The sequence below is a fragment of the Bombina bombina genome, chromosome 4 (assembly GCF_027579735.1).
Source record: "Bombina bombina isolate aBomBom1 chromosome 4, aBomBom1.pri, whole genome shotgun sequence".
Lineage (NCBI taxonomy): Eukaryota > Metazoa > Chordata > Amphibia > Anura > Bombinatoridae > Bombina > Bombina bombina.
The window spans coordinates 1,166,300,043-1,166,314,018 of record NC_069502.1 but is presented as its reverse complement, the minus strand read 5'-3'; the positions used below and the strand labels follow the sequence as shown (position 1 = coordinate 1,166,314,018).

Here is a 13,976-nt window from a genome sequence, read left to right as displayed (position 1 = left end):
TAGAGCATATTTAACGCCACTGCAACTCTCGATACCAGAGTTGCTTACGGACGCGGCCAGCCTCAAAAACGTGCTTGTGCACGATTCCCCCATAGAAAACAATGGGGCTGTTTGAGCTGAAAAAAAACCTAACACCTGCAAAAAAGCCGCGTTCAGCTCCTAACGCAGCCCCATTGTTTGCTATGGGGAAACACTTCCTACGTCTGCACCTAACACCCTAACATGAACCCCGAGTCTAAACACCCCTAACCTTACACTTATTAACCCCTAATCTGCCGACCCCGCTATCGCTGACCCCTGCATATTATTATTAACCCCTAATCTGCCGCTCCGTAAACCGCCGCTACTTACATTATCCCTATGTATCCCTAATCTGCTGCCCCTAACACCGCCGACCCCTATATTATATTTATTAACCCCTAATCTGCCCCCCACAATCGATTAACCGGATCGACCAATCGGATTGAGCTTGATTCTGATTGGCTGATTCCATCAGCCAATCAGAATTTTCCTACCTTAATTCCGATTGGCTGATAGAATCCTATCAGCCAATCGGAATTTGAGGGACGCCATCTTGGATGACGTCCCTTAAAGGAGCCTTCATTCGTCGGTAGTCCGTTGGGCCAGCAGGATGTTCCGCGTCGGAGGTCTCCAAGATGGATCCGGAAGAAAGAAGATTGAAGATGCCGTTGATAGAAGACTTCAGCCGGATCATGGACCTCTTCAGCTCCCGCTTGGATGATGACTTCAGCCTGATCATGGACCTCTTCAGCTCCCGCTTGGATGATGACTTCAGCCGGATCATGGACATCTTCAGCCCCCTGCTTGGGCTTGGATCAGGACATCGGAGGAGCTCTTCTGGATCGATCGGTGAACCTGGTATGGTGAAGATAAGGTAGGAAGATCTTCAGGGGCTTAGTGTTAGGTTTATTTAAGGGGGGGTTTGGGTTAGATTAGGGGTATGTGGGTGGTGGGTTGTAATGTTGGGGGGGGTATTGTATGTGTTTTTTTACAGGAAAAAGAGCTGAATATCTTGGGGCATGCCCCGCAAAGGGCCCTGTTCAGGGCTGGTAAGGTAAAAGAGCTTTGAACTTTTGTAATTTAGAATAGGGTAGGGCATTTTTTATTTTGGGGGGCTTTGTTATTTTATTAGGGGGCTTAGAGTAGGTGTAATTAGTTTAAAATTGTTGTAATATTTTTCTTATGTTTGTAAATATTTTTTTATTTTTTGTAACTTAGTTCTTTTTTATTTTTTGTACTTTAGTTAGTTTATTTAATTGTAGATATTGTATTTAATTCATTTATTGATAGTGTAGTGTTAGGTTTAATTGTAACTTAGGTTAGGATTTATTTTACAGGTAATTTTGTAATTATTTTAACTATTTTAGCTATTAAATAGTTCTTAACTATTTAATAGCTATTGTACCTGGTTAAAATAAATACAAAGTTACCTGTAAAATAAATATAAATCCTAAAATAGCTATAATATAATTATAATTTATATTGTAGCTATATTAGGATTTATTTTACAGGTAAGTATTTAGCTTTAAATTGGAATAATTTATTTAATAAGAGTTAATTAATTTCGTTAGATTTAAATTATATTTAACTTAGGGGGCTGTTAGTGTTAGGGTTAGACTTAGCTTTAGGGGTTAATACATTTATTAGAATAGCGGTGAGCTCCAGTCGGCAGATTAGGGTTTAATAAATATAATATAGTGTTCGGCGGTGTTAGAGGCAGCAGATTAGGGGTACATAAGTATAACGTAGGTGGCGGTCGGCAGATTAGGGGTTAATTATTGTAGGTAGCTGGCGGCGACGTTGTGGGGGGCAGGTTAGGGGTTAATAAATATAATATAGGGGTCGGCGGTGTTAGGGGCAGCAGATTAGGAGTACATAAGTATAACGTAGGTGGCGGTCGGCAGATTAGGGGTTAATTATTGTAGGTAGCTGGCGGCGACGTTGTGGGGGGCAGGTTAGGGGTTAATAAATATAATATAGGGGTCGGCGGTGTTAGGGGCAGCAGGTTAGGGGTACATAAGGATAACGTAGGTGGCGGTCGGCAGATTAGGGGTTAAAAAAATTTTATCGAGTGTCGGCGATGTGGGGGGGCCTCGGTTTAGGGGTACATAGGTAGTTTATGGTTGTTAGTGTACTTTAGGGCACAGTAGTTAAGAGCTTTATGAACCGGCGTTAGCCCAGAAAGCTCTTAACTACTGACTTTTTTCTGCGGCTGGAGTCTTGTCGTTAGAATTCTAACGCTCACTTCAGCCACGATTCTAAATACCGGAGTTAGAAAGATCCCATTGAAAAGATAGGATACGCAATTGACGTAAGGGGATCTGCGGTATGGAAAAGTCGCGGCTGAAAAGTGAGCGTTAGACCCTTTTTTGAATGACTCCAAATACCGGCAGTAGCCTAAAACCAGCGTTAGGAGCCTCTAACGCTGGTTTTCACGGCTACCGCCAAACTCCAAATCTAGGCCTTAGGGATTAGATTTAAATTTTTTATTTTTGATTATTTGGTTCATTATTTTATGTAATGTTACACTTTTTATTTTTGTAATCTGAGATTAATTTAATTTTATTTTTATTTTTAAGTAATGTTAGCTTTTTTATTTTAATTGTAACTTAGTATTTTTTACTTTTGGTAATTATGGTTAATTTAGGGGGTGTTAGGTTAGGGGTTTTAGTAATTTAATTAGTTATTTGCGTTGTGGGGGTTTGGAGGATTAGGAGTTAATAGATTTATTAGGATTGCTGCGTTGTGTGGGTTTGGTGGATTAGGGGTTAATAGTTTTATTAGGTTTATTGAGATGTGGGTTAATTTGCCGATTAGGGGTAAATATTTTTATTAGGTTTATTGCGATGTGGGTTAATGATGGATTAGCGGTTAATACATTTATTAGGTTTATTGCGATGTGGGTTAATGGCGGATTAGGGGTTAATATACTTTATTAGTTATTGCTGTGGGGGTTGGCAGTTGACAGATAGATAGATATTGCGCATGTGCTAGGTGTTAGTTAATATTTTCAGGCAGTTACGGTGCTCACATACTCAGTGCAAGGCTTGCTGCACCTGCCTATGTGTGACAAGGTTTCGCCATGTAAGTCCTTGCGCTGAATATGTGATACCGATTTGCGTTGCAGTTCTATGTTAGCTTATGGGAGTAAAAATTGCGGGCCACGGGTGAAATATACACACCACATTTATATGCGGCGCGTATATGTGATATCAAAACCGTGTAAAAACCAGCGTTGCCGGCTTTTGTGGATGACGCAACATATGTAATCTTGCCCACGTTTTTCTTTTATTATTCAGATAGAGAATGATGTTTTAAACAACTTTTCAATTTACCATTATCTAATTTGCTTCATTCTCTTGGCATCCTTTGTTGAAGAAACAACAATGCACATAGGTGAGCCAATAATGTGAGGAATATATGTACAGCTACCAATCAGCAGATAGAGAAAAGTGCCTACAAACAGAAAAATCTGCACAGACACAATTTTTTCTAAAATAAATTTGAGCATTTGAAAAGAGCATTCAACACTTTCTTTTATTTTTTTATTATTTTTTTTAAATAGAAAGAAGGAAAGAAAACTAAATTAATGATAATCTTTTGTATATGTTTGTAAGTCATACCAAACAACCCATGTACTCTGCATAAATTATTATTGCAAACAAATACTACGACTGGGATTATATTTACTCTTTCATTGCTAGAACTAGAATAATATTACTGTGATTTTAGACACTGGAATGCCTAAAAACGAAGCACATTAATCCCAAGCTTTGAAGTGACTGTGTTTCCTGCATGATTCTTGGCAATAGCAGCAGTCCTGTGACTTACCACACCTTAGAATACTGTACACATGCGGTAAAGTGAAAAAGCACAGGCTGTAATGAAATGTTCTGTACAAGTCAAAACAATATATGTAGCGCCCTAATGATCAGGAAATAAAAAAGTGAAACTCACTAATCACGTTTATCTGCACATAAAGTAACATAAGGTGCATTGTATATCAGAAAGACAGTGACCAGGTCAAAATTCTCTTCTCAACTTCCTGCCAGTTAAATGCATTTTATATTAAAAATGTTTTTACAAATTTATAAACTACAAAAAGCTAAACGCGGATATTCTTTGTATGTATTAATTCTTGATAATGTAGCAGTAATATAGAGATATGAAACCACAACATTTTCTTTTGTGAATCAGACAGAGTATAATGTTTTAAAAAGTCTCCAATTAATGTATATTAAATTTGCTTCATTCCCATTGTATTCTTTGTTGAAGAGATACCTATGTAGGTGTCTGGAACACTGCAAGGCAGGAGATTGTGCTGCCATCTAGTGTTCATGCTAATGAATAACATGCTGAAGAGCTTACTTTCTTGCTTTTAAACAAAAAATACAGAGAGAACAAATAAAATTTAATGATATAAGTACATTAGAAAGTTGTTTAGAAGTGCATGCTCTGTCGGAAAAAAAAAATTGGGTGTCAAGTCCCTTTAAAGGGACACTGAGCCCAATTTTTTTCTTTTGTTATTCAGATAGAGCATGCAATTTTAAGCAACTTTCTAATTTACTCCATTTATCAATTTTTCTTCATTCTCTTGGTATCTTTATTTAAAAAACAAGAATGTAAGTTTAGAAGCCGGCCCATTTTTGGTGAACAACCTGGGTTGTTCTTGCTGATTGGTGGATAAATTTACCCACCAATAAACAAGTGCTGTCCAGGGGATGAACCAAAAATGATCTGGCTCCTTAGCTTAGATGCCTTCTTTTTCAAATAAAGATAGCAAGAGAACAAAGAAAAATCGATAATTGGAGTAAATTAGAAAGTTGCTTAAAATTGCTACTCTATCTGAATCATGAAAGAAAAAAATTGGGTTCAGTGTCCCTTTAATGGGATTTGAATACCCATTAGAGACAGTTTGTTATAGTAAATATTTTGTGGCCAATCAAAAAACACCTTTAAAATCTATAGAGATTTTTGTAGATAAACCATTATCTACTACTATATAGCCCTAACGGTATAATCTGTATTTTTAACATTACATTTAAACCACATGTGTGCACTTAGTTAACCCAATCAGCTTCCAATTTAGTAAAGATATCATTTAAGCCTTTTTTGCAATGCTATTTAGGGACAGCTGTTCTATAATCGTATGCTGGGGCTGTACAGCTATTTAATATACATGAAAGAAACATTTTGAGCAATTTGTTCCTTTAAAAACTGAGTTTAATAAATATATTTATTAATTAAAATATTTTTTTTAAAGACGTATTTAATTGAGGATATTGGTCATGTTTAAATAATAACTATCTCTTATATCTGTATACATATATATATATATATATATATATAGGTAGCCCTCAGTTTACGCCGGGGTTAGGTTCCAGAAGGAATGGTTGTAAATCGAAACCGCTGTAAATTGAAACCCAGTTTATAATGTAAGTCAATGGGAAGTGAGGGAGATAGGTTCCAGGCCCCTCTCAAAATTGTCATAAGTAACACCTAATACATTATTTTTAAATCTTTGAAATGAAGACTTTAAATGCTAAACAGCATTATAAACCTAATAAAATAATCATACAACACAGAATATATAATTAAACTAAGTTAAATGAACAAAAGCATTTGCTAAACATCATTATAAACCTAATAAAATAATCACACAACACAGACTTCACTTGCATTTTTCTGCAAACAGTTCTTTCTAGGCATTCCAATCTGGACTCATTTATAGACAGGAAGATCTTGTTCCTTTGAAATCTGCTCGATAGCTCAGGTCTGGTTAAACTGATTAATTTCAGCTTGCTTGGCTTTGCTGCAACACAAGCGGACAGCTCCACCTACTGGCTATTTTAATAAATGCACTGCTTCTCAATGCTTTTCAATAGCAGTCACATGACTGGAAAAAAAGGTTGTTATTCTGAAACTGTGTAAATTGAACCGTTGTAAAACGAGGGCCACCTGTATATATATATATATTTATATATATATATATATATATATATATATATATATATATATATATATATATATATATATATATATATATATATATATATATACTGAATACATACAATTTGTCATTTAAAAAACTATCAAGACAATTAGCATCTCAATGAGTAATCAATACAATATGTAGTTACAAGAAATCAAATCAATTATGTTTTGTAAATAGTTTGTTAATAGTTTGGTAAACATAATTGATCATATAAAACCATATTTTATACTTGCTAAGATGATTATAGTATCTTTCTAAATGACTTTAAACATTTGTTTCAATTACATAAATTAAAATTAAACTTCATATAATATCTATGAAAAAAAACATATATGCTATATATTTATCTATATATAAATGTTCATTGGCTGTGTAAACTTATATAATTTATTTTTTTTGTAGATAAAATTCTAATATATAAAATGACAATTACAAATAAAATTACAATTTAAAATGAAAGAGAGAAATAAAGAATGAATGAAAGAAAGATAGAAAGAAGTGATGTAACAATCTTTGTTGTTAAACTTCTTTTTCCACACATGGAATTAAGCATTATTTATAGAGAGCAATGCCTACAAACAGAAAAATATGCATGAAAAAAATGTGTGCATTGCAAAAGAGCATTCAACACTTTCTTTTATTGAAAAAAGAGAAAGAAACATATACTGTATATACTTGGTTTAGTAAACTAATGAAAAGCTTCTGTAAATGTATGTAAGTCATACCAAACATTCCATGTACTCTGCATAAATCTCGGGTAGCAAACAGGCAGCAAGGAATAATCTATATTCAAACAAAAATAACAATTCTAAAGAATGTGTGAAATATGTGACATATTTCATACCTACATAAAATATTTATATTATAATCATACATTTAAATATATATATAAAAAAAAATATTCCTGTTATCTAAAAGACCTTGATAACATATGAAGATGTGTCCTTTAAATCTCCATCTCTCCTCCTGAAATCCGACATCTGGCTTCTCATTAAGATAACTGCAAAATGTGTCTTCCGCCTTTCAGTGCTATTTGTTTCTCTCTTCCTAATGTATCTCTTATCTAATATCTGCATAGACTTCTCATTCTTTACAGCCTGCAATAGAATGTCTCCTCTGCGCCTATCACAGTTGCAGAACAGGAATAAAGTAAAGCTATTGTCCCACACCTCTGGAACATGTTGTGACTGGGTGTCTGCCAACCACCTTGTTTAATAATATTTAAAGAGACATTCCAGCCACAATTGGAATCCACAGAGATGCACTTTAGGTTTGAAGAGAAACATTTTTGTAACAAACTTGTATCAGCAAAAATGCTTCTAATAAAAGCTATAGCTTTTTTAAAAGTGTATTTAAGTATGCACCGTGCACCAGCATTTTAAACACAGCACTTGCTCAGAGAACCTAAGATGCTTGTACTATCTCATAATGATCCAATTAGTTAATTGCTGATATTTTATAAGCCCCACTGTCACTCTGAGCAGTTGCAGCATTTAAAATGCTGGTGCACTGAGAATATGCTTCACATGCACATGCAGAGAAAAATGTTAACACTAAAACAGTGAAAACTTTTACTAGAAGCATTTTTTCCAATACATATAAATTTCAAATATGTTTCTAATTAAGGGTCAAATTACGAGTTGAGCGCAAAATATCGCTTATGCGAAAGTGATATTTGCGCTCAACTGAGTAATACCAGTGCATGCAAATGTGCCCCGAAAAATAAAAAAATTAAACCTAATCCCTATGAAAATAAAAAAGCCCCCCCAAAATAAAAACACCCCCTAATCTAATGCTATACTACAATAGCCCTTAAAGGGGCTTTTTGTAGGGCATTGCCCTAAGTTAAATAGCTCTTTTGCAGTTACAAACAATTGTAACCACCCACCAAACCCCCCCAAATAAATAAACCTAACACTAAAAAAACTAAACTACCCATTGCCCTGAAAAGGGCATTTGTATGGGCATTGTCCTTAAAAGGACATTCAGCTCTTTTGCTGCCCTTAAAAGGACATTCAGCTCTTTTAAGAAGTGAAATTTTAGCTTAATTTAAACTTAAATTTTTAAGTTTTTTTAGTAATCTTAGTTTTTTTATTTTGTTTGTAGTTTTGTATTTTTAATTTAGATAATTGGGTTTAATATAGGGGGTGTTAGGTTAAGGGGTGTTAGGTTAAGGACCTTATTAATTTAATTAGTTATTTGCTTTGTGGGTTTTGGCAGTTTAAGGGGTTAATAGGGTAATTAGGTTAATTGCGAGGTGGGGGTTTTGCGGTTTATAGTTTAATAGGGTAATTAGGTTTATTGCGATGTGGGGGTTTAGGGGTTAATAGGTTAATTAGGTTTATTGCGATGTGGGGGTTTCGCGGTTTAGGGGTTAATAGGGTAATTAGGTTTATTGCGATGTAGGGGTTTTGCAGTTTAAGAGTTAATACTTCGTGTGAGAGGTTAGTTTTTTTTTTTATATACTTTGTGCTGGCGGTTGCTTGTTTGTTTGTTTTTTTGTAATGCTCAGTTTGCCTTCGCTGCATCCCGGTGGATTCCGAAAATGACCCTGCCATTTTCGGAATCCAGGTGAATTCTTTTTGCTGCGCGCACTGACAATATTCTTTTGAGGATGTGTGCGCAACTGCCGACGGCGACGGACATTACAAATGCAATTATAGTATAGATAAAGGTGATACCATTTTTATTTTTTAATAAATATTACTATATGGAAATTTGGGGCAATTGACAGACTTTTAGAGAATTAACCAGAGATTGGATCTCTGGTTAATTTTCTGAGCACTAATTGCTAAAGCGAGCTTGCGGTAGCAATAAAGAGTCACTTGTATTTATTGAGCGCCCGCAAACAGACAACTTTGCCCCTTTGCAGACACGCGATAAATTAGCGTTTCACTTGTAATCTAGCCCTTATATGTAATTCATCAGTGTGTATTTAAATTGTAAGTGGAATGTCCCTTTAAATCTCATCTGAAAAATCATTTACTTGGAAAGTCAAGTGTGAAACATTTTAAAATATTGTTTTATGAAATTTAAAGTAAAAACTGTTCAAATCCAAACAGGAAACATATGATTGTGTAAAACTGACTCCTGACACTGCACAGCTCACTGGCTGATAGGAACAGCTGGTTTATTTTAATTTCCTATATTGTGCTCTGCAGTGTTCCATCCCCCATGTAAATGTGTAAAGCTATAAATAGCAAGCATATAGCTGTCAGAATGACATTGCAAGGGCCATACAACTTACTTCAGGCATGAGCAAGGCAAACAAGTGGTTGGACTGCACTGGGCATACATCTGATCAGAGGTCTAATTTGGGCATATAGCTGGTATGACGTGGGTACAAGGGTCATGCCTTTAATCCACTGGTTTTCAAGCCGGTCCTTAGGCCTCCCTAACAGGCCAGGTTTTCAGGATTACTTTGGGTGAGAGCAGGTAAAATAACCATGTTTACTAATTAGCTGATTATTTCAACTCATATTGGTTACTGGCAGTCTATGGTTTACTCACTATGTACTGCTTGTTACTGACAGAAAAAGGGAGGAGTCAATGTGTCATGTGTGTTATTTCAATGCAGGGGTTACTTAGTATTGTTATTGACAGCTAAAGTTCTTAACTGCATTCTGTATGGTACTAGTAGGCAAGGGCTTAATTATAGTTCTATATGTGTAATGTACTGAATTGCCTATATACAGTATAAATATATATATATATTCATACACAAAACACAGAAGGGGACTGAACTCCCAGACTTGACTGGGTACACTTCCTATGACCCTGCAACATGCTTAGCCCTGGGTGCTAATAGCACTCTCAGGAAGCTGTGCTGTCTCCAGAGTCACAGGCAGTTAACCCCAGACATGTCTGGGTGCAAGTTCATAGGTAAAATTACAAAATAAATTAATACAACACACAGAGAAAGTCCAGCACTCGCTTACAAGCTCTCAGCTAAGATTAAAAGCAAAACTGGAAGAGTTAGTTACCGCATCTGGCCAAATGGGACAAGCCCAGATACCTTGTCAAGGTCTCTTCCAAAACCTGGGTCTCTAATACAGCCATACAAATGCCAACTCTCAATCAAACAAACTGGGAGCAAGTTAGGGTTCACAGACTTATGTAATCTCGCTAGACATATACAAAACACGGAAGGGGACTGCACTCTCAGATGGGACTGGGTACACATCCCATGACCCTGCAACATGCTCAGCCTGGGTGCTAATAGCACTCTCAGGAAGCTGTGCTGTCTCCAAAGTCACAGGCAGTTAACCCGAGACAAGTCTGGGTGCAAGGCCCATAGGGAAAATTACAAAATAAATTAATACAACACAGAGAAAAAAAATAAAAAAAAAAAAATATATATATATATATATATATATATATATATATATATAAATAAACAATGGCTTGCACTTACTGGTCTTTTAAAAAAAGTGCCTTTATTGTAACGTTTTGGGGACCGTATCCCCTTCGTCAGACAGAGAAACACAGTGAAAAACAAACATTTATAGGACACACATCCAATAAACTCAAACCCCACCCCCTAATTAGAACAAAAAAATGCCAAATGGTAGTCCTAGCAACACAAGTAAACAAACAAATGAATTGAACACCCTCAATTCCTCTTATCACTGTAGAGGACAAATCAGTGAACGTGTATACAAACATCAAAACAGTGAAAGTGAAGATTAAAAATAAGCTCAGAGATCATCGATCATCGACCATGTTCCCCCCTTGAGACGCGGTGGTGACAGAAATAAGATTCTCCTTCAGATTGAAGCCAGTTGGACATACCGTTTAAACACTATACAGCCACATGGATTAAATTCCATGCTTGATTGGCACTGCTTCCTTTAATGAGTTTGCTCTTTAATGAGTTTGTCCATTTGATCCAGTTTTGAGAGCTCACGACCCATTCTGTACATTTACTATGCGCTACCATCTTTTTAATATTAATTTGTGCATTTACTATACCCTATGAGTGTTGTGGATCTCTACTACCCACCCATATGGGGGTCCACGAGCCCTTTACTTTATTTCATATTTGTTCTAACACATATTTTTCATGACACATTTTTCATACATATTTTCTCCTATATTTGGCTTACAATTTCTGTACAGTTATGTAGGCTTTTATTTATGTATATTTTTATATTTGCTTACATGTGTTTTTTTTAATGCATACTTTTCCTTATACTGCATGGGTATTGGCAGTATCTATTTGTTTTTTTTGTTCTATTGATGTGCAGTATATACAGTCCATTGGCGCTGTCCCCCCCGGCATGATATAGCTTCCCCTACTGTAGGCTCATTGTGTATTTTGTGCCAACACTGTTTATTAGTGTTTATTACTCTATTGTCAGTTTTGCTCGATCTACCATTGTGCCCTTTCCTTGCGTTTGGGCCTCTTCTTATTTGTCTCTCTGCGCTCCCATTAGCCTATTGTTCCATGTTTGCCTTCCCTTATCTTATCCCTCTGCGCCGTGCTGACAGTGCGTGTCTCAATCTAGCGGAGCAGCTGGTACGGGCTTTGTTTTCACAGCTGTCTGCACGCGATGACGTCACACGCGTCTCCGATCGGACACAATCTGACAGCAGGAGAGCTGTTTGGCGTCCCTCTGCCTCCTTGTTTGCATAAGCGTAAGTTTCAGGTACTCCGTTTTTTTGTATCAGCACGTATTTTGCTGACATAGTACACTTGATAAGTTAGCTTGTGTACCTGCCTAATGTTTACTGCATATGAATTCTAGTATTCACCTGTTTAATTTGTCTTACCTATTGGATGCATGCACATGTGATCCCTGGCTGATTTTTAATCTTCACTTTCATTATTTTGATGTTGGTATACACGTTCACTGATTTGTCCTCTACAGTGAGAAGAGGAATTGAGGGTTTTCAATTCATTTGTTTGTTTACTTGTGTTGCTAGATCTACCATTTGGCGTTTTTTTTGTTCTAATTAGGGGGTGGGGTTTGAGTTTATTGGATGTGTGTCCTATAAATGTTTGTTTTTCACTGTGTTTCTCTGTCTGAGGAAAGGGATACGGTTCCCAAAACCTTACAATAAAGGCACGTTTTTGAAAAGACCAGTGAGTGCAAGCCATTGTTTATTGACGTTTTTTCCTGTTTGCACCCTGGCAAGCTGTTTTTGAAGTAAGAGTGCTCTCCACCTGCTAAACTATATACATATATATATAAAAATATATATATATAGTAATCGTTGTTAGGTGTATGCACTCTCACCGTCATGCCACAAAAGCCAGGGTGCTGTAAAGATTTGTGAATAAGTTCAGGTATTAGGCACTCACTGGTCTTCAGTCGTCTGTGATACAACAAATATTTATTAATGTGACGTTTCGGACACAAACACAGTCCCTTCCTTTGACAAATAAATATTTGTTGTATCACAGACGGCTGAAGACCAGTGAGTGCTTAATACCTGAACTTATATATATATATATATATATATATATATATATATATATATATATATATATATATATATATACGAGGGTGAATCAAAAAGTAATGCCTCCACGTCTGTAAATTTTGATCTATAGAGTGACTGTGAATGTTCATGTATAAAGTTATAGAGGTGTCCTTACCCTACTAATTTATGCTTTTGGTTTTTATATTAAGGGAATACAACCATGGATCCAAGACTAAAAAAACAGTTGTCATTGAATTTCTGACGAAAGAGGTTTACGCACCTAAGGAAATCCATAATCGTCTGAAGAGATGTTATGGGGACGCTGTAGTAGACATTAGAAATGTTAGGCATTGGGTGAAGAAGTTTCAAGAAGGAGAAACCAAAATTGCAGATAAACTGAGTAGTGGCCATCCGTCAACATCAGCCAGACTTATTACATTACAGACTCATGGCGGTTTATGATATAGTGGCGTCTGAGGGATTGGAGATCACGAGCATTCAGAAGTGGTTTTTCGGCCTTGCCCTTTATCACTGAGATTTGACGAGATTCCTTGAATCTTTTAATTATATTGTGCACTGTGAAATAACAAATATCCTAACAATTTGTCTTTTGGGAATGTTGTTCTCAAAGTGTTGGTTTATTCACTGATGCATCTATTGGCAGATCGGCGAGCCTCAACATCTTTGCTCTTAAAGTACTAGGCCTTTTTTGGAAGCTCCTTATATACTATAATTACACAATTGCCTTACCTGTGTCACATCACCTTCTTATTTCAACTTGTCACATCGATATTAGTCCTAAATTGCCCCTGTCTTTTTTGGAGTGTGTTGCAATTATCAGATTTGAAATTAGTGCATATTTTCAAAAGTACATTAAATTCACAAAGTAAAACATCAAATATAGTGTTAATAATGTGTTTTTAATATAGTACAGGGGGAATTGAATTATCAAATGACTCCATTTGTATTTTTGTTTTTCATTTTCCAACTTTTTCAGAATTGGGCTTGTATGTATAGATACAATATATATATATATATATATATATATATATATATATATATCGCTCACATTAAGAGCTACAATTTTAGAATCAACTATAAGACTTTTTATTGAGCTTTGACAATCAGATTCATAGGTGCAAAAAATACCATGTCTTTGACACTATTTACTGTCTCTACTAGAACAAGAGCTATAAATAACATCACTGTGATAGTAGACACTGGAATGCCCAAAAACTGAGCACATTAATCCCTAGCGTTTGAAGTGACTGTACTTCCTTCATGAGGTTTGGCACAGATAGTATTATTACTCACTACACCTTAGAATAATACTGTACACATCTGGCAATGCAAAAAATATGAGAACAGGCTGTAATGAAAATTTCTGTACAAGTCTCTGTGAAAACAATGTAAAATATGTAGTGCCCCGATGATAAGGAAATAAAAAAGTGAAACTCACTAATCATGTTTATATACCACATACTGTAACATTAGGAACATTGTATATCAGAAAGAAAATCGTCCTCTCAACTTC

General features: G+C 35.8%; 1 protein-coding gene across 2 annotated transcripts; it reads left to right on the top strand.

The window, feature by feature from the left end:
• The first annotated feature begins 9,249 nt into the window (after nucleotides 1-9,249).
• Nucleotides 9,250-13,341, top strand: GVQW3 (GVQW motif containing 3). 2 transcript variants are annotated; one of them, XR_008401912.1, is made up of 2 exons: nucleotides 9,250-9,451; nucleotides 12,652-13,341. XR_008401912.1 is itself a non-coding variant. In XM_053709376.1 (2 exons), exons 1-2 carry the CDS (start codon nucleotides 9,368-9,370, stop codon nucleotides 12,902-12,904), a joined length of 327 nt encoding a protein of 108 aa, XP_053565351.1. In that variant the 5' UTR covers nucleotides 9,250-9,367; the 3' UTR covers nucleotides 12,905-13,341. The 2 variants fall into 2 exon arrangements, 1 of the variants encoding a protein (XP_053565351.1); XM_053709376.1 differs by having other exon boundaries at nucleotides 9,250-9,441.
• The last annotated feature ends 635 nt before the right edge of the window (nucleotides 13,342-13,976 follow it).

Bases quoted from the DNA above. Each gene is read 5' to 3' on its own strand.
- GVQW3 (XM_053709376.1), top strand. From the start codon at position 9,368: ATGCCTTTAATCCACTGGTTTTCAAGCCGGTCCTTAGGCCTCCCTAAC. The intron at 9,442-12,651 runs GTGAGAGCAGGT...TTTTATATTAAG, and splicing joins GGTTTTCAGGATTACTTTGG to GGAATACAACCATGGATCCA.